This window comes from Ammospiza nelsoni, chromosome 3 (assembly GCF_027579445.1).
Source record: "Ammospiza nelsoni isolate bAmmNel1 chromosome 3, bAmmNel1.pri, whole genome shotgun sequence".
NCBI classification, from domain to species: domain Eukaryota; kingdom Metazoa; phylum Chordata; class Aves; order Passeriformes; family Passerellidae; genus Ammospiza; species Ammospiza nelsoni.
This window is the reverse complement of record NC_080635.1, coordinates 1,200,714-1,219,227: the sequence shown is the minus strand read 5'-3', so window position 1 is coordinate 1,219,227 and position 18,514 is coordinate 1,200,714. Positions and strand designations below refer to the sequence as shown.

At 46.8% G+C, this 18,514-nt stretch overlaps 1 protein-coding gene across 4 annotated transcripts in view; it reads left to right on the top strand.

Moving 5' to 3' along the window:
* Positions 1–9,461, top strand: part of PLCB1 (phospholipase C beta 1) — a 288,021-nt gene extending 278,560 nt beyond the window's left edge. The window contains exon 32 of one of the 4 annotated variants that reach the window (XM_059467224.1): positions 6,167–9,461. In XM_059467224.1, the coding sequence (XP_059323207.1) occupies positions 6,167–6,391 (225 nt within the window). In that variant the 3' untranslated portion in view covers positions 6,392–9,461. Of the gene's footprint in view, positions 1–6,160 lie in introns of all 4 variants that reach the window. The other 3 variants (XM_059467223.1, XM_059467225.1, XM_059467226.1) reach the window with 3 other exon arrangements.
* Positions 9,462–18,514: the final 9,053 nt, after the last annotated feature.

Genomic DNA, 18,514 nt, shown 5'->3' with positions numbered 1-18,514 from the left:
CCAGGTGCCACTGGTTTAATGGAGGCTGCAGTTAACAGAGGCACAGATTGATGGGCCCCAGGTGACAGTCTGGTGCCTTGGCACAGCACACATCAGAGGGACTCATTCCTTTGGGGACTTGTGTACCCTGGGCAGGCAGAGCACATCCCCTGTCCCTGACAGAGAGCCCTGGGCTGCAGCAGGGCAGGTAAGGGGGGCAGTGTGTGTGCAAGGGCAGACACCAGGGCATGATGACAGCCCTGGCTGGCCTCTGCCGTCCCTGCTGGTGCTTTCTGTCCAGCACGGAGCGGGGCTGTGCAGCCGGGGGGCATGGGGGGCACGGGGGGCAGGCAGAGCTGGGGCTGAGCCAGCACCTGGACACTGCGGGTGCTCAGGTCAGCCTGGTGGGGAGGACGTGGGAGCATCTCCTTCAGGCAGGGAGGCACAGGAGGATTTGGGAATTGGTGTGCCTGGTGTGTTTCACGGTCTGCCAAGTAACCACTGTTTGAAATGCAGAGATGTCCTTGTCTGAGGACAGGACGCATCAACAGGAGCTTTCCAGACAGCACGGAGGCATTTCCTGCTGCTCTTTACCTGGTGCCACCTCAGCTGCCAAGTGCCCTTAGGCTCCCCTTGATGGTTCCACACTTCTGTCTACCTGATAGTTTCAGCTCAGGGTTGGCAGTGCTGTCCTTGAGCTGTATGAAGCCCAAATGTTAATTAACATGGCTGGCACATCCCTTTACGCCCTTCCCTGGTGTCCCTGGGAGCAAAAGGAGCCCTTAGGTGCTCTGTGCACATGCAGAGGTGACTCCTTGCCCAGGAGAGCCTGCTTCCCCAGAGCCTGCTGCTGCCCCTGCTGCCTTAGGCCATTCTGGTGGGGCAGCAGGGCTCCAGCCCCTGCTGCACTGGGACTGTGGCCCGGAGGCATGAGGACATCTGAGCTGTGCTTACTCCTTTGCCTTCCCAGCAGAAATCTGCTTAGTGGAGGGAATAACATGCTCCTTAATAAGGAACTCCTACTGTTTCCAATTAAACAAAAATTGCTGCCTATAAATCACTTGATCCCTGAGCTCTGTTCCTCAATTTCACTCTCCCTGTTACTGAGCCTCCATCTGCTTTTAACAGTTCTTGCTGCTCATGTGTCTTTTAATGCTGTATCCCTCCAGAATGGCTTTCTAATTAAGTAAGCTGTGCAAATGAAAAGCAGAGGAACAGCAGCCTTCCTGCTCTCTGTACCCTGTATCTGGGAGTCCTCCATGTGCTATTTTGGAAGCTAAATTGAGGTCGCTGACATTATGCATATTTGTTGTCCGATGCAGGCTTAAAAGCCCCAAATCCTCTATTTAAAAGTATCTTAAGGCACATGGGTCAAATATTTGCAGGAAGAAAAAGAAGTGTTTGTGGCTTTAGCAGATTTAGAGAAGGAGGGGAGGAGTGAGGAGGGGGCCCCAGTCCCAGCCCAGTGCTGCTGTGGCAATACGGCAACACTGAGCGCTGACAGCATCGGCGGGGCTGGTGTTAGCACAGCAAACATTCCCATGGCACGCGATGAGGGAAACGGGAGCTGTGCTGAACTGAAATTCCCTGCAGAGGCTGCAGCCCCCCTTCGGTTACAAATGTGCAGTGGCCACTCACAGCCTGGTGTCAAAGCACATTCTGCTGAAATTGCACAGAAGAAACAAATGCCCTTGAGTTCTCATCAGTAAAACAAAAAGCACAGGCACTGTCTGTGTGGAATTAAATAATATCCTGCACGTGGGCATTGCCAGGGTAATTATGGATACAAATGAGCACCACATTTCAACTGTGAGTAAATGCAACAATCAAATATCATAAGAGTAAGTATTTCATATATTATTGTGTTATTTCATATATTATTTGTGTCATTTTTCATATATTATTGTATCATTTCAAGGAGAAATGACACAACTTTAAAATGTCTCACGTTTGAAATCTTAACTCAAAAATTGTGAAAAAATCTTAAGCATAAAGTTTTTACTGCTGGAAATGTCAGAGATTGTTGGAGATACTGAACTATTTAGTCCTCAGAGTCTATTTTTACCTAAATTGTTGAGCCAGGATATTTGAATAATTTTCCATTCATAATTCACTGCATCATTAAGGGAAAGAAAGTCATCAGAAAAACAAAATAGGATAAATTTAAAAGGAGATAGAACAGAAACACCAAACTCAAAAATCTGCCCTTAGAGAAAAATTCCCACAGAATGGAAAAACCTGAGACTCAAAAAAGTGACTTATTTGGAGTCATATTAAATCCTTGCAATGGGACAACTTCATCAAACCAAATATGGCCATAATTAATGTTTTTGTTTCAACAAAAACTGTGTTTTGGTGGGATTTTTTCACCGAAATGTGTAATTGGTTGTATTTCCCACATAACTTTCTCAAAAGGTTTTTGGCTGAAGATTGATTCTGGAGATGCTTTTCCAGCAGTGACCCTTGGGGTATTCCTGAGCGGCAGATGCATTCCAGAAGGCGTGTGAGCTGTGTCCCAGGGTGCGGGGATGAGGAGGGGGCAAGCGCAGGGCCCTTTGTGGGCAGCAGCTGCACCGAGGGTGCTGCAGAGCCCTTTGAGCTGGAGGCAGCTGGGCAGCGGCTGGGCTCCGGGAGCTCTGCTCACCTGGGAGCCCTGCCCCTCAGCCCAGCGCCGTGGGCTTGCCTGCGAGGTGCGGGTGGTGCTGTTTGTCCGGGGCGCGTTCTGAGCGAAGCTGAGGGGAGCATCACCTGGCAGCTTTTAACTCGCGCTGCTGGGGAAAAATGTAAAAGGTAGGAGGTGGAAGCACACATTGAAGAGCTTCTGGGCACAGCCATCAAGAGGGACTAACACAGTCATCTCCTGTCCCCAAGGAGCCAGTTGCCAACACCTAATGATGGCTCTGCATGTTAAAGTTTTAACCCCCTGCCTGTCAGTAAAGTACAGGGAGTGAGATCTACCTGAACAAGAAACAGTGTCCACCTGTGGGACAATAAAGCCACGTGGGGGTGGGTCAAGGAGAGGACAGAGGATCTGCAAGAGGGCAGGCAGTGAGATAACAGGAGGAAGGTTGTTACATGTTAATGAGGACAGATAATGATGTGCCAGTCTCATTCCCCCCCCTTGTCTGACTCCAAAATCCTAGCAGCAAGTGTAGGTCACCTTGTTCAGTAGCTGGGGAGCAGAGAAATTGGGGTAGGTGGACTTGTGATGGGAAGCAGCCAGGGGAACAGCAGGCTGAGCAGAAGGGCCCTGGGTGGACCTGGTGAGGTGCTGGTGGAGCACAGAGGTTTTCACTCACACTGTAACCTGGTACCTTGACTTGCCATCAGCCAGCCCTGGGTGGATCTGGTGAGGCGCTGGTGGAGCACAGAGGTTTTCACTCACACACTGACCTGGCACCCTGATTTGCCATCAGCCAGCCAAATGAGAGCTGTGTGTGGCTGCTGCTGCTGGGAGGGCAGCTCTCCATTCACTGCCATGAACTGCAATGTCCCTGTGAAGCTGCAGAACAAACAGAACAACACTGAGGCTTTTAGGAGAAAAACAGCTGGATTTCTTTAGGCTAGCTGGTTTTAAGCAGGCAACTTGTTTCTTTAACCTCCTGTGGCGGCTCAGGGGCCAGAGAATGGATGGGATCTGAGGGGCTTGTCAGAGACTGAGCAAGGGGAAGAGCTGACAGAGCCTTTGGAGTCAAAAACAAAACTAATTTTTACTGATGCAGTTTAATCAACCCTCCTTGTCTGCTGGCTGCTCCTTCTCAACTAACTTCAACCTTCTCATGATGAGATATCTCTGTAGACTGTCTCTGGAGACAGAGGGGTGGCTCCAGATCCACCAGATCCACGTCATCTCTATTGAGCACTCAGCTCAGGGGGGATTAGCCACTGGACGTGCTTTAGGAGAATACTGGATGCAACCATTACCTAACAAGATGCTTATGGCTGCGCTGGGTTCACATAACGTTCACTTTCTGAGGGATTTCAAATATTTCCTTTGCTTTTAAACCTAATTAAGCACATTGAGGTTCTGAAGGAAGTTGAGAGCCAGGAGCCTTTCCCCTGACTTGTGATACTGCACACCTTCTGTACCTGAGGTGCCCAAAATTCACAAACGCCACGTGTGACAGTGAGGTGGGGGAATGCAGCAGCCCATCTCTGCCTTGGACACTCCTGTGGTTTTACAGGGCAGATATTTAGCTTGAACTGTAACCCCAAGCGCCATGAAGGAAGAATTTATTCTTTTGCTCAGGCTGTAATGTGTGGCTTTGCAGTGTGAGCCGCTGAGTGCTGTGCTGCTGACATCCAGCAGTGAGGATGTGATCTCGTGGGGGCTAAGGGGCTCCCTGGGCATCAGGAGTCACTGCTGGGGCTGTGCTGAGCAGGGCAGAGAGGGAGGATCATTCCAGCTTATCCACCAGCCATGGCACTGTTCCTCTGATGCTGCCTGTACTTGTGGAAGTGTTTGCAAAATGGAGACAAAAGGAGGATTCCTTCAGAAAATTTGTATCTCTGCATAAAGCCAGAAAATGAAGGAGTGCAGGAAAAGAAGAAGGGTGTTATGATAATTATTAACTACCACAGTGACAACTATATATTTCTGGCTGATAGAAATATGTATTTTAGACACAGGGTGTGTTTAATGGAACCGTTTGTGCCTCAGACTTGGTTTTATCTGAGGTGGGAAACAGAGGCCAGGACATCAGGAGAATTGCCAGAAAGAAGGCAGGAAAAGAGCTTTAGCAGGGAAACCAAAAGGAAAAAGAACAGATCTTAGATCTTGAGGAAGAAAAGCTGCAGAATTTGTCTAATTAAGGAATGTAGAACTAGACCGGGTGAGCTGAGGACATTGATTTGCACATCAGGAGAAAGGAGAAGAGGCCTCACAAAAATAAAGTCAGAGATGCAGGATGAAAACCAGGCCAGAAGCATGGGGAATGGGATTGGAAGGGCTCAGAGGGAGGGGCAGGGATAGAGGCACATGGTGTGTGTGGACAGGTGAAGAATGGGAAGCCTAGGACAGGACCTGATGTTCAGGTGAAAATTTGCACTGCCTGTTGAGAGCTGTTGCAGTGGGGTGGAGGAGACCTGAAACTGCACAGGACAGACTCAGGCCTAGGGCTGAAGGATCAGAATTCCCAGCACCTTTATCCTGGAAATCCTGGGAAAATACTTACCTGAAAACACAATTGCCTAAGAAACTATTGCAAAACTGCTGCAGCTACAGTTAGCAGAACCTGACTCCCTCTTTTTAAGAAGGTGGGTGGATGGATGGATGGATGGATGGATGGATGGATGGATGGATGGATGGACAGACAGATGGAGCGGGTCTGGCTTTGGAACTCACCCCTTTCGCTTCCTGCTGTGCTCATATTGGTCATGATGAAAAAATTGGCTTTGTCTTCAGTTGAAACTTTGATACACACTACTGTTTTTCAAATAATGGATCGTGCAGATCCTAATATGGGCACTAAAAACAAAGGCTGTACTAATAAATACTGGGAAAGGACCCACTGCTTCCTGAAGACTGATAGCCAGATTTCTTTCTGCATGCCTTTTGCATCCTGTTGATGATATGACACTTTTTCCCCAGTAATGTCCAAGACACATTCTGCATTAATCCGATAATGTAACTTTCCATGATCTAGCCCTAAGAAATGTAATTTAACGTGTTTTCCCTCCCTCTCTGACTCCCTTTGACAACTGACTTTTTCCTAATGGTTTCTCCAACCCCAGAAATCTGGCACAAGTTGTTTTATTGTTCTCAGAGCAACGTTTGTGGTGTGTTTGATGTGTGATTAACTACCTGAAGCTCAATGAAGGCCTTGCTCTTTCAAAGGCCTATCCGTGATCCATACTGCACCTGAATGGGGTCTTGTCAAAGCCAGTGGGAGTATGGACACCACTACAGTTAAATCCACATGAATTTGAAGGATTTGGGTACCCAAGGACGGTACCCAAAACCAGCCTTGCGACTGCACGTTCCTCCAGCTTTGCAATGACTGCATGGAAATTGATAGGCACTTTGGATGCGTGGTGCTGATACGGGAAGGAAGGGAGTACGGTCTTGAATTGTGCAAAAATGCCTTGGTAATGCCCCTCCTGCCTGGTGTGGTGCTTTCCCCATCCTGTAGCACTGGTCACATCACATACACCTGAAGACAGCTTGTCTCTTTTGTTGTAGTTGCAGGTGGAACTTGATCAGGAATATCAAGACAAATTCAAAAGACTGCCTTTGGAAATTCTGGAGTTCGTACAGGAAGCCATGAAAGGGAAAATCAGTGAGGATGGAGACCACAGTTCTGCCCCCTCTTCCCTGGCCTGTGACAGTGGAAAATCAAACCATAAACCTCCGCAGAGTGAGGAGGAATTGGAAGAAGATACCCAAGAGAAAGTGTTTGATACTACTTTTTAAGTGCCCAGGAAGCAGTCAGTGCACGGGGCGCACCCTTCCCCGCTGCCCGTCTCCGCCGTGCCGCGGTGAGCTCCTGGAGGGCGGCAGCAGGAATCCGCATTCCAGTGCACATCTCCCCAAAGGAACATTTTAGAAAAGTATTCTGCAAAGGTCTTCATTCTCATTCTTCATCTGATTATTGGCCTAAAGCTTAGTGCAGTTGTAATGGGAAAATTAATATGTTAACCTCCCTCTTCTCTTTATTTTTCTTTTTTTTTTTTTTTTTTTTTTGGCCAGTTTACAGTGGGTAATTTTCTGGCCATGTTCACTGTTAAGAATGTTTAATGAAGACCAGTGTATTGTACAGAGAAAAGCGTGTGCAGATTTCCTTTTGGAGTGCCAGAGCCAAGTGCTCCAAACTAATAGAGATCCTGGCGAATATCGCAACAGTACCTAATCATATTTGTTTCCTTCTTTATAACTGCACCTTGACAGCTGTACCATCCTTTTACAATTGCACTGAAACCTTGGATCCTTTTTAGCTCTGCAAGCACTGGTGGCTTGCTGTCTTGATATTATGTTTATCCCATGGAGAGACATATATTTGCTGCTGAAAATTCTTGGAACTGTGGGGACGAGAGGAAAACGGAGAGAAGAACCCACGTGGAGATTGTCGGTGTCTGTGTCCGTCTGTGTTTGCTACACCGTGTGAGTGCATATATGTTTGTATATATATACATTTATATATATATATAGCTGTATGTGCACACACATCTGTCCATATACACACACAGCATGTTGCTATTTGAAGCTGATGTGGTCTCTTGGCCAAATGAAATGTTTCAGGGATCTGTGAGTAGGGAAAATCTTTCCGAGAGCTAACATCTGGGTTATACTGCTATAGAATAATCATGGAATCATAGAATTCTTTTTGTGGTGTTAGTGGTGTAAATCAAAGTAGTTTTAGAATATAAATTTGATATATATTTTGCAGACTCAAAAGTTTTGATTTTAAGTATCATATTTTAAGCTTACTGAATTTGATAGGATTATAAAATGTTTAGGACTACAGTATTTGAAATCTAACAGAATCTTCCATTATTTTTAAGACTGAGGTTCAGTTTTACTAAGGTCTAAAATTTAAAAGCAAAGTATAAAAACCTGACCACTGTTATTTAAAAATGTATATTAATCTGTTTAACTGACTTGTTAAAATAAGAACAATCAAAGTTAGCGTACTGTATGATATGCATGAGAGAAGTAACAGCACATTCTGGGCAATTTCTATCAGATGACAGAGACACATTTGAAAGTCAGGATATTTGAAAAGGTAAAGAAATGCTGTTCTGTGGATTGCCCCCCAGCAGAAATGGGAATCATGAGACACCTCAGACAGTTGGGATTGTACCTGGGCCAGTGCACGATCCTTCCCTGCTGGTGAAGGGGCCTTGGGGCAAGGGGACACCAGCCCAGAAGCCCCAGGCTGGCCTGGACACACCTGATCCTGCAGAGTTGTGTTCTCCTGCACCACTGGGCTCGGGAGCTGGGCTGGGAATAACACTCACATCCCCCCTTGAAGATCAGGGCCTTACCTAGGGGTACACGGAGAGAGCAATCAGTTAATAGGGAGGCGTTTAACACATCCTAACAGTTGAGTTACCTTACTTCCATTCCCTCAGGAGTTTAGTACTTAAAGTAACTTATTTTATTTAAATTTAAGCAATAAAATACAAATCGAGCTTAAGTTTTCAGTTAAATAATGGTGTATATATATATAAGTTCAAATCTTGGAAAACAAACAGTATTTTGATGTTTCCTTTTTAAACTTAGAGCAGAAAGAAAGAAAAATTGCACATTGTTTGGAGATCATATTTTGAATTAAATTGTTCTGGTTTATGATGATGAAATCAGTGCACATGAAATTCAAAAATCTGACTTTCATCTTAACGCTAGGAAAGGTGACTCCTCTGCTAATCCTAGTTTTGCACTTTGAAATCAATCTTAATCACTCATTGAAAATGTAGAGTCGAGATTTAATGCTGCATTTTATAAAGTTAAAATGACGTGTTGTCTAAATTATTACGAGAATAAACTGCTAGCAGTGTTCATATAAAACTGAAGCTGTTGCATTACAGAAGCGTTGTACAGCGCAGGCTTTTGGGACAGTCCTGGCCCCTCCGAGCCTCGGTGACGTTCCCGGGGGCTCCGGGGGAGCCAGGACTTCGCTCAGCCCTCAGAGAAACTCGGGCAAACGCCAGTGAACCTTTTATTTATATTTAATAAGAAATAAATAGACCGGTTGGGTTCAATATACTATCAGCTGTAGTCATTTTACAGTACGTTTGTATTTGACCATTTCCCGTACTCCCATTTTTTTATATCTGTACAGTGCCACTTTCTGCAGGTGTAAGGTAGTGTGTGATCCTGTACATCTTGCATCGTTCAAACTATTTCAGTGAAACTGATATCATTTAATATTGATATTACTTGAACTAGAGTAAGATAATGACAAAAGGGTCTTTATGATGTGCAAGTCTTGTGCCTTTTATGTATTTGCCTTGTTCCGTGTTGAATGTGTGGAAATGCTGTATTGTGGACTTTCTGCTGTATAGAATAGAGCTGTCTATATTAAACTAGGTCGTGCACTTCAGATATCTTTACACTACTGAAAATAGCTTGGTTTTGGCAGTATAAACAGAATTTTAAAAATTCTAATGAAGGCCAGACATTTTAGACTTAACATGTTCATAATTATGTTAATTAATGCTCATGTATTAGCTAAACATTCACTGACAGATAACTAAAGGGACATCATTGCTTGCCTTTCTTTGAAATCAGTGTTGCTCTTGTACATTGTACTAATAGTGTCTGTGATTGATTAGTCCTTGATGATTTGCTTTCAGAGTAGGATGAAATATTCCAGTTAACATGTACATATTTTTTCGGTTCCTCAATCTATGATTGTTTCAGAGGCATAATTCACATTTTTGTAAAAATTCTATGCAATTTTGTGGCATGATGTTTCTTCCACTTGTAATTTTATGTGCTTACATTACAGATCCAAAGGACAAATAAAAATTTCTTAACACAAGCCCAGTTTTCTCCGTTCGTTGGTTCAAGAGCCTCAGTTGACTGAGGAGACCTTACCCTGAGCCTTTGCTGACAGGAGGGGCAGTGCCAGGAGAAGGCAGGGAAATTTCCCTGCAGGCTTTTGTGAAACAAGAAATTGCACGTGCCTGTGCCTCCAGCCCCTGCCCATGCCAGCACAATGTGCATTTGCAGCGACTCTGGAACAATGGGAAGCAAAAAGCAGTGTGCAGGAGCCGATGAACTGGTAAGAAAATGTGCTGGTTTACAGGAAGGCTTTTGCAGGAGAGCTGGGACGTGACTTCCAGCCACACCAATAAACTGTCTCAACAAATGGCAGCACCTGTACTTCTGTTCCACTGCCCCAGCTGTTTCACTCATCACCTTTATTTCCTTTCTGCATTCCCAGAGCAGAGATGATGGATTGCAAGCACTGGCAGGAAGAGGGGATGATGCACTGCGTGGGATGGTGCCACAGCAGGTGCTTGCACCCTGTGCTCAGTGTGGATGCAGCAGAGGGGACTGTGATGGACAGCCCAGACCAGATGATCTCACAGCTTCTCATGGCATTAAGATCTGCTCCTCTTAGCATAATGTTCTTTTCTTCGAGGGTTTTTTTCCCCAGGAGGGCACTTTCACATATGATCACCCCAAGGCTGAGATTCCCCTTGGAAAGGCTTTCTAATATCCTCTTAATTGCCAGGGTCAGTAAAGTAACCCTGAGTGGTGATTCACCATGTGGGATGTCTCCCAGCAAACGAGTCACCTCTCTGCAAGGGTGTAAATCAGCCAAGCTGTGGCACCCCAGGAGCCCTCAGCAATAAATAAACTGAAGCCAAGAGCTCTTGCAGCTCGGCACCAGCTGAGCAGAGCAGATGAAGTGCCTGGCAGGGGGCAGAGCCCGCTGTGCAGCCTGTGGTAAGATCATCTCTGACTCACAGAGTGCAGCCTGGGGAGCAGCCGGGACAGAGCCGTGGCGTGGCTGCGCATCTCCATCCCAGTGCAGGATCTCTGCACAGAGCTCCTTCCTGGGCTGGGGAGAAGCCTCTCCTGGTGGGAAGGGACCTGTACAAGTAGGCAAGAGCCTGTGTTCCTCTCAAAATAAATATTGCCCTCTGCCTTTGCTTTGCTGCCACAGAGCCTCCCTCTGATGGTTCAGCCCCAGCCCGCAGCCCAGCCCTCAGCAGGGCTGTTTGCTGCCCTGATTTCTGGGCTGCAGGTGCCCACAGAGCCCTTGATGCCACTGCTGTGCTCTGTGCCCCGCTCAGACACCTGCAGCAGCTGCCAGGCTGGCTGGAGAGGAGGGGAGGGAGAGCAGCCCTTTCCTGCTCCCCAGGAGGGCTTTTCCTGCCCCTGTGCAAGTGCTGGGGTGGGGACCCCTGGGCAGGGCTGGGGATGGTGCAGAGTGCACAGGCTGTCCCGTGGCTCCTACAGCTTACTGCTATTAGCTCCTTTTATTATATTAGGGGTCTAGGAATAGGAAGAAAACACCTTGGTATTGCCTTGGTAGCAACAAAATAATTGTTGCTGTGCTTTCCCAAGGAAACCCAGCTTTGGGCATTTGTTCTCCCTTTCCATAAAATGCAACTGTTTTCTATTGCCATCATTTCAAATCTGTATCTCTTTTAAAATTCCTGTTCCCTCTGACCAGTGACAGACTGGGGAGCTGTGATAACTTTCTTGTGTCAAGGTAACTAATGAAAGGGAAATTATCTGGCCGTCCATGGAAATGCTGCTATCCTCAGCTATTGGAGGAAAGCTGCAACTCCTCACCTCATAGTGGGACCGGCTGTGGCCAGGGGATGCCAGTGGTGCCTGAAGGGCTCCAGGGCACAGGGACAGGCATTTGCCGGTGTTACACACAGTGATAAAAATCTTGCAGTTTAACTGGCCCTGCTTCAGTACGCATTAAGGTGAATTGGACACAGTTATCATTGTCTTGCTGCATGGAGCTAACAGAGTTAAATACCTCTTCTCTCCATATTCGCTGAGACCATTGCAGCAAAGCCCTCTTTATCAAACCACAGCACTGCCTTACACCAGCTGTATGAAAGCCAGCACCTGAGCTGCATGTTAAGTGAGGAGAGTGTTTCTGTAGAGAATTGCTGCTGCAGGCTGCACGTTCCTGTCCCAGCCCTTCCCCTGTGCTGGCGCTAGCTGCCGCTCTGCAGCAGCCTGGCGGCCACCAGCAGCGAGCCAGGCAGCCTGTGCCCAGCCTGGGCAGGTCCACACCCCACTGTGCCTCTGCCTGGTGGCTGTTCTCAGCTCAGCCCAAAATGCAGGAGAGCTGTCTGATGTTGGAGCTCTGTTTGCAGTGCCGATGCACGCTGCACAGCCTGCTTGTTCCCTGCTCACTTGGTTTTTCAGCGCTCTGGAGCACTGCCAAAAGTAAAGGGCCTGCTCCACAAAATAAAACTTACAGCTTTTTGTTCCAAAAGGCAAGTTCTTCAATGTTTCTGAAAGAAACTCAGAGGGTGTTTCTTGAGCAGTCTGTCTAATCCAATGCACACAGCACGGTGCTCTTGGTCCCCTGTTAGCTCCAAAGCAATTAGTGCCCAGTGTTGGGAGCTCTTTGTGCCACAAACTTCTTCAAGTGTCAGAATTCACTAGCCAGGTGTTAATATTGATTTTTAGCCTATGTGGAATAAAGAGTGAAAAATCCAATAGTGTTTTCTATGAAGAGCCGTTTCATACTTTCATAATAGATATCATAAAATTCCATCAATTACTGGGGTCTCTTCAGGGGACCTAATTATTGTGCTATGCATACCTAGTCTGAAAACTTAATAATATCTCCAGATGCTGCCAAAAGTCCTTTGGAGGTCTTACATTCCACAAGGGAACCCTCTGCTCTGTTTGGTTTTTTTTCTTTCTTTTAAATGAACTATCAGATGTTCAGTGAGGGAGATGAACTGGAAAGCCTGCATTCACACAAATTCAGGGTGGTAAGGCAGGGAGGGAGAGGGGGTGTTTATTTTATTTTTTAATAATTAGATCATCTGGGATTTGCCTTAAGTCAGCTATGTAATGGTGACTGCCCAGTGTCACACGCTCAAGGAGCTGCAGATAGATCCCTCCATTGCTGGAGGAATTAATGGGCAGTGCTGTAGCAATTAATGGGCAGTTTGGGGTTGCTTTTTGTGGGGAGAGGTTATCCTAGCACAAGGTGAATGCCAACAGAAGCAAAGCTATTTCAGTGACTCCTTGTGTGAAGGCAACAAGATCCTGGGGGAGCACTGGGCATTTCATACATGGATTTGATGAATAGCCAGCAGAGCAGCAGGTTGCAGCCCAGCACAAAAGCATTCTGGATGGTTGTGATCACACTGGTGAGGTGTTCCTGGCGAGGTTCCCCTCTTTCAGAGCTCCAGCCCAAGGCCTGTTGCAGTCTGGGGCACTGTGTGTCAGAGGGAAGCAGGAGTGGTGCAAGCTCCCAGCACAAAGACAGCCCTCAGCCCTCTGCAGAAGGTGGAGCATGCTAATCCCTTCTTGTCTGAACCCCAACTCCTCTTGGGTGCATTACTCATCCCTGTGGCTCTCCAAAGAACCAGATTTTCCTTTAGATGTCTGATTTTGCTGAAAGATCTGAGAAATGCTCAAGGGCATAAATTATTCTTTTCATAGCCTATGATAATGTATGATTCTTAAATTGCCACCAGATCTGCCTCCTTCAGATAGTGGAATGAAAATAATGCTGTGCTTGCCCCGAGCCAGGAGAGGATCTGGTCCAAACCACGTCATCTTCCAGCAACCCAGCAGCATCGTGGATGCAGATGGTGGGGATGCAGGGACAAATGCAAGGCTTGGAGGATCAGAATTCAATATCAGACACTCAATTTCTTATTTCAGTGCTCACAATTGGGACCAGGTTTGTAGGGATGCTGAGTCTGTCAGTATGGTGTAAATCAGACGTGTACAGTGTGGGGTGATGGAGCACTGGTGTCCAGTAGGACAGGAGGTGGTTTCTCCCTCTGTACTACCACCCACTCAAAACCCAAACTGGGACATTCATAAAGCCTCCTTTAAATAAAAACTTCATTTTCATTTGTAATTAGAATTATCCCCACTAATATTTCTAGTGCCTACAGCAGTTACAGGTTGCATGCTTGCAACCTTCCTTGACCAGCAGCACATGTGGGACCATTGTGAGCTGGGAAATGGAAACTGTTTTCACATAACTCAAGGAGATGATAATTGCAAAAATATCAATCAGCACCATAGCACCTGCAGTAAAATCAGAGTTAGCAACCCCAAATCAGTGAAGGCTGCAAAACCACTGACACAGGGAGCTACACAAGACAGGTAATTGATTTAAAGCATGCAGTATTTATATCAAATGGGGGGAAAACCAGTCAGAGGATGTTTCTATACAACCATGTTGGGTTTTCTGGCTAGCATTCCTTACCAGCAGAAATACAGGCATCAGCCAGCAGCGCCTGATCCTGCTTTTCCTGGCAAAACTGCAATTTGCCGCAAGTTACAGCGGGAGCGGGACTCATCTTACAATGCAGCCCATCCGTCTCCCAGGCAGCTTTCTGTGGGAGCCACACTGTGCCTTTGATTGCAGATGGAGCCCATCCAGGCACGCTGACAGCCAGGCACTCGTGATCACGGTGGCTGCACCCGCCTGAACCCCTGCTCTCCCTACAGGAGACTTGTAAGGCAAGGCATCAACACACATTTAGGCACAGGTCTGCCAAGACCCTTCCTACTGCCACAAGGAGATTTCTGCCGTATGAGAGCCAAAAAAAAAGCATATTAATTTAATAGGGACGGAGATATTCTACCACACTCATTTATTGTAACCAATGAAAAGGCTGTAATGCAAATCCTTGTGCCAAGCTGCCTGTGCTAGCAAACGTTTCGGCACGTTACGTTCCTATCTAGGCAGCTTTTCATTATTAATCATTTCAAGTGTTTTGAGGTTGAATTGCCATGGATTTTAAGTGATGGGCTAGCATGGACATTAAACGCTGAGCCCGAGTGTCAGTGTGAGGGTGTCGGTGTGATCTCGCACCACTGCTCCTGGCTGTGGGTGGCTGCAGAGGATGACAGCTGAAACTGCAAATGTGAGAAGCTCCCAAATGTGTATGCATGTGAGACAGGCCCTGTGGGCTGACATTTCTGCATTGCCATCCATTACAGTAACTGATTCTTAGCCAGTGTCCTAGGTTCAAACAAAACTGAAGCTTCTGCTTTTCCCACGTTCGCTGGTAGAGGTTTGGGGATGTGTGCGATCATTCCCAAGAGTTTATTGTTGTTGGCCAAGCAGGACTTTCCGTGGATAACAGAAGATACAACTGGAAACAGAGAGCTCCTCGTTCCACACTGATTACAATCACGTGGGATCATTTCAGATGGATCTCATGTGAGTGAGCAATGATCACATGCCCATACCCTGATAGTGACTGATCTGAAAATTTGTACATCCATGTAACCCTGGGATCAGAGGTGTTTGCTTCTTATATTTCCAACTATTTGCCAAAGCTGAACAACTCCAGCTCTAGCAACTGTTGATAGAATATGATCATTTCAAAAGAGAAAGATTTTGCAAGTCTTTTATACATGCATTAATATTAAATCCTCTGGAAAATTTCAAAATGTGACTTTGCACCGAGTCCCTTGTGACAAGACATCACCCATGAGAAAGAATGAGAGGGGAGAATGTAGCTCAGCAAAGCTGACAGTTTAAACATCCCCAGAGAAAAATATAACCAAGGAAATTATTTTTGTGTATGTGCCAGGCTTGGGGGAGGAGGCTGGGTTTATTTTATTAAGCAAATGACCCATGGCACTTCTGCACAGAAGAAGGCAGATTTTAGACAGCAAAACTGTGCATCTTACTTGGAATCAGTGGTCTGTGAAGACTGTTGGAAGTTACCACTTTTAAAAGATGCCTGTCCTGTGTTCAGTCCAGCTAAACAACTTGGGCAGTCAACCCTGGGACTTTAATGGATGGATGGATGTTGTCAGGAAGAAAAGAGCCTGGACTTATCTACAGAGACTTGGAACATTTGGGGCAAGTGTTCCAAATTAAGAAAGAAAACATTCCGTGATTTACGTCAAAACTATAAAAATAAGCGTTTTGCACAGCTCATGCTCTGACCAAAGTCAGCATCCAAAACATGCAAAAATTACTTCTAATTACTCCAGCTCATGACAAATGAAATTCTCCTTGGTCTTCCACGGCTGAAATATCTGTTTTGTCCTGATTTTTTCCTGTAACCATTCCCAGACACAAGAGGTTCAGAACAATGCCGTGATATCCATGACAGAGGACACAGGAGAGGGGGAAGGGAGAAAGCAAAAGGCATTATTTGTAGTTCTTACAATATTAATATAGTAATATTAATGTGTACTATGAGCCTCCCACAAAGCTCCAGCTCAGCCTGTGGCCCTAGAGGACTGGTGCTGCCTTAGAAATATGTGGACAGAAAAGGCAAGGAAGGGACAATTGGTTTGTAAAGGGATGAAAGAGGGTGGGTACGTCAGTCTGTGTGGTACTTGGAGCTCCTCTAAGCTGCAGAGAGGATTCTCCTGCCTGCAGCACTTGGGTGTCACTCCTCAGGCTGAAAACTTTCCTTTTGCTGCAAGGGCTCCTCCACAAGAAGTGCCAGGTGCAGAGAGAAGCCCTTGAAGGCATTCCCTTGACAGAAGGGTGATGCTGATTGGGAGCACAGCACCAGTTTGCAGTGTACTGCCTAAGAGAAAAGGCACTTCAGCTGGGGGAATAATTTGCAGTAATGAGGGTGAAAGCTAAACTTTGCAGCACAGCTCTTGTCAAACAAAAAGGTACCAAAGTCACAGTGAATTTCTGGAGTACCTGACAGGCATTTCTTCTGGGTAGGGCTCCTTAACACACACTCACTTCACAAGCCATTTGTTTTGCCTTACAAACTGTCACTGTTGAGCTGATGCCACCAGAAGCTGGAAGGAAATGTGACTGGAGCTCCTCCATCAGCACTTCTAATTTCCTTCCCCAAGGTGGGAGGAGTGGCACACAGAGAAAACTTGTGTGTGTGTGTCTCTATGGAGAACGCCAACGAGCAACACAAATGAGCAGGATTGTTTATGCTGGGCTATCAGATGGTGTTGCTACCAAGTACTATGTGTGATTAGAAGAGAAAAGAAAAAAAGAGAAACTTTATACTGAGTTTTTGGTGCTAGAGTGGCTGGGTGTGTCTGCTGCTGGATTAGGAAATGCATTCCTAGCACCCCCAGGTGTGCAGAGCAAGGGCTCTCCTGGTGACCAAGGTGCTGCTGCAGGCTCCTGGAGGAGCAGAGCAGTGGGAACGTGGCTGGGGTCCTGCTCTGCTCGTGCCAGGCTGAGGGCACAACTCTATTTGCTGTAGCAGAGGTGACTCCAGGAGGGGCTGCTGGGTTTTCATATGAGCTAAACCTTGTTCTGTACAGGATCTGACTCTCCATTACACCAAGGAATGCACCTGCATTCCCCAAATCCCTCACTGAAGTCCTGGCATGGACGTGCACAGCAAGCAGCAGTTTGGATTTTGTGTCAGTGGCCCCTGGGGCAGGAAATCACTGTGGTACCCCCATGATCAGCCCTGCTCTGTGAGGATGCAGAGCACACCTGAACTCTGAGCACAGCCAGTGGTTCCTGGGATAACTGTCTGTGGCTTTTCCCTGAGAAGAGCTCGAGGAAGGGCTGCTCATCCCTTCACCTCAGCTGGGCTGAGATCTTCATGCTTCTGTGAAAAATGAATCGGGGGGAGAGGGCTGCTGTGAAATAAACATCAGATGTGACAACCACACAGACTTAAGAGGAGAAATGGTGGTTTGGGGTAAACAGTAACCAACTGTGGCCAAAGAAAGAGGCAGGGAAAGAACCCGTTGCAGATCTTCATTGGCATCCCATCCTCTTCTGCAGTGAAAGCTGGCATATTGCAGTACAGATGATTTCCCTGCCTGGTTTTTTATAGTGCTTTACACTTCCCAGGAGTTGTTTCTATATGACTGTAATAGAGCTGTCAAAATAACAGCTTGTGGTGGGGGAAGCAGTCACACCTCTTGGCTTCATGCTGCCCCTCTCCTGCAGCACCTGCTCCAGGGAATGGCTGCAGGAGCAGGCCACATGAAGGTGACATGCCTGTGAGTGCAGGACATGGCTCAGGGCTCCTCTGGCTGACCTTCCAGCAGGGCCATGGCCTCAGGCCCCTCCAGCCCTTTGCACTGTGAGCCTGGCCACAACCATGTCTCCTTTGCCCCATGAAGGTCTTTTGCACCTTCCAGCCCCAAGTTCTGCATCCTGCCCTTCCTGCCCAGCATTTCTGATCCAACCACGCTGCAGGCAACACATGGAGCACAGTCACTCACAGCCAGCTGATGATGGGGGGTTTGGCAGGTATTGCAGCTGGACAGGGCAGTGAGGGTGGACTGGGATAAGATCCACTGCAGAATGGCTGTTGGGTAGGCTATGGAACACAGCTCAAGGAGGAATAGCCCCAGGACTACCTGGCAATCACAGCCTGGAGGGAGGCAGCATGCTGGTGCTGGGGTAATGATGGCTCTCCCATGCCTGGGGAAAAGAGTGCTAGGAAGTGTCCAGACCTGCTCTGTCTGGGAATGATTGTGTAAAGTCAGAGCCAAACCTTAATGAAAGAACTGGAGTCACCATCCAGCCATGTCCATTTGCTTGGAGGCATCAGGCCTTTGCTCCCTTCTTTTACCAGACATCTTCAGTGCCCTACAGGTGCCTGCTTGCAAGGTCAGCATTTCCTATGCACGAGAGAAGTGGCTCTGCTGAAGATGAAGGCTGCAGAGATCCAACCCACCAGCTCAATCAGATGTTTAAGTATCTCTGCAGGAATGATCACTGTCATTTAATTTGCTGATTAGTGTTGTCATATCTATTTGTAGAATACAGCATAATTTATGGTGAGATCCCTGGAGGATCTTCAGCAAATGCTACAAGTAATTGAATCTGCTGATTTCTAAAGGTCAGGTGAAAAGTGAGCATTATTATAACACAGATGAGGTGATGACGACACCAGGTAGCTTTATATTTCAAATGTAAAAACTTGTACTCGCTGATCATTG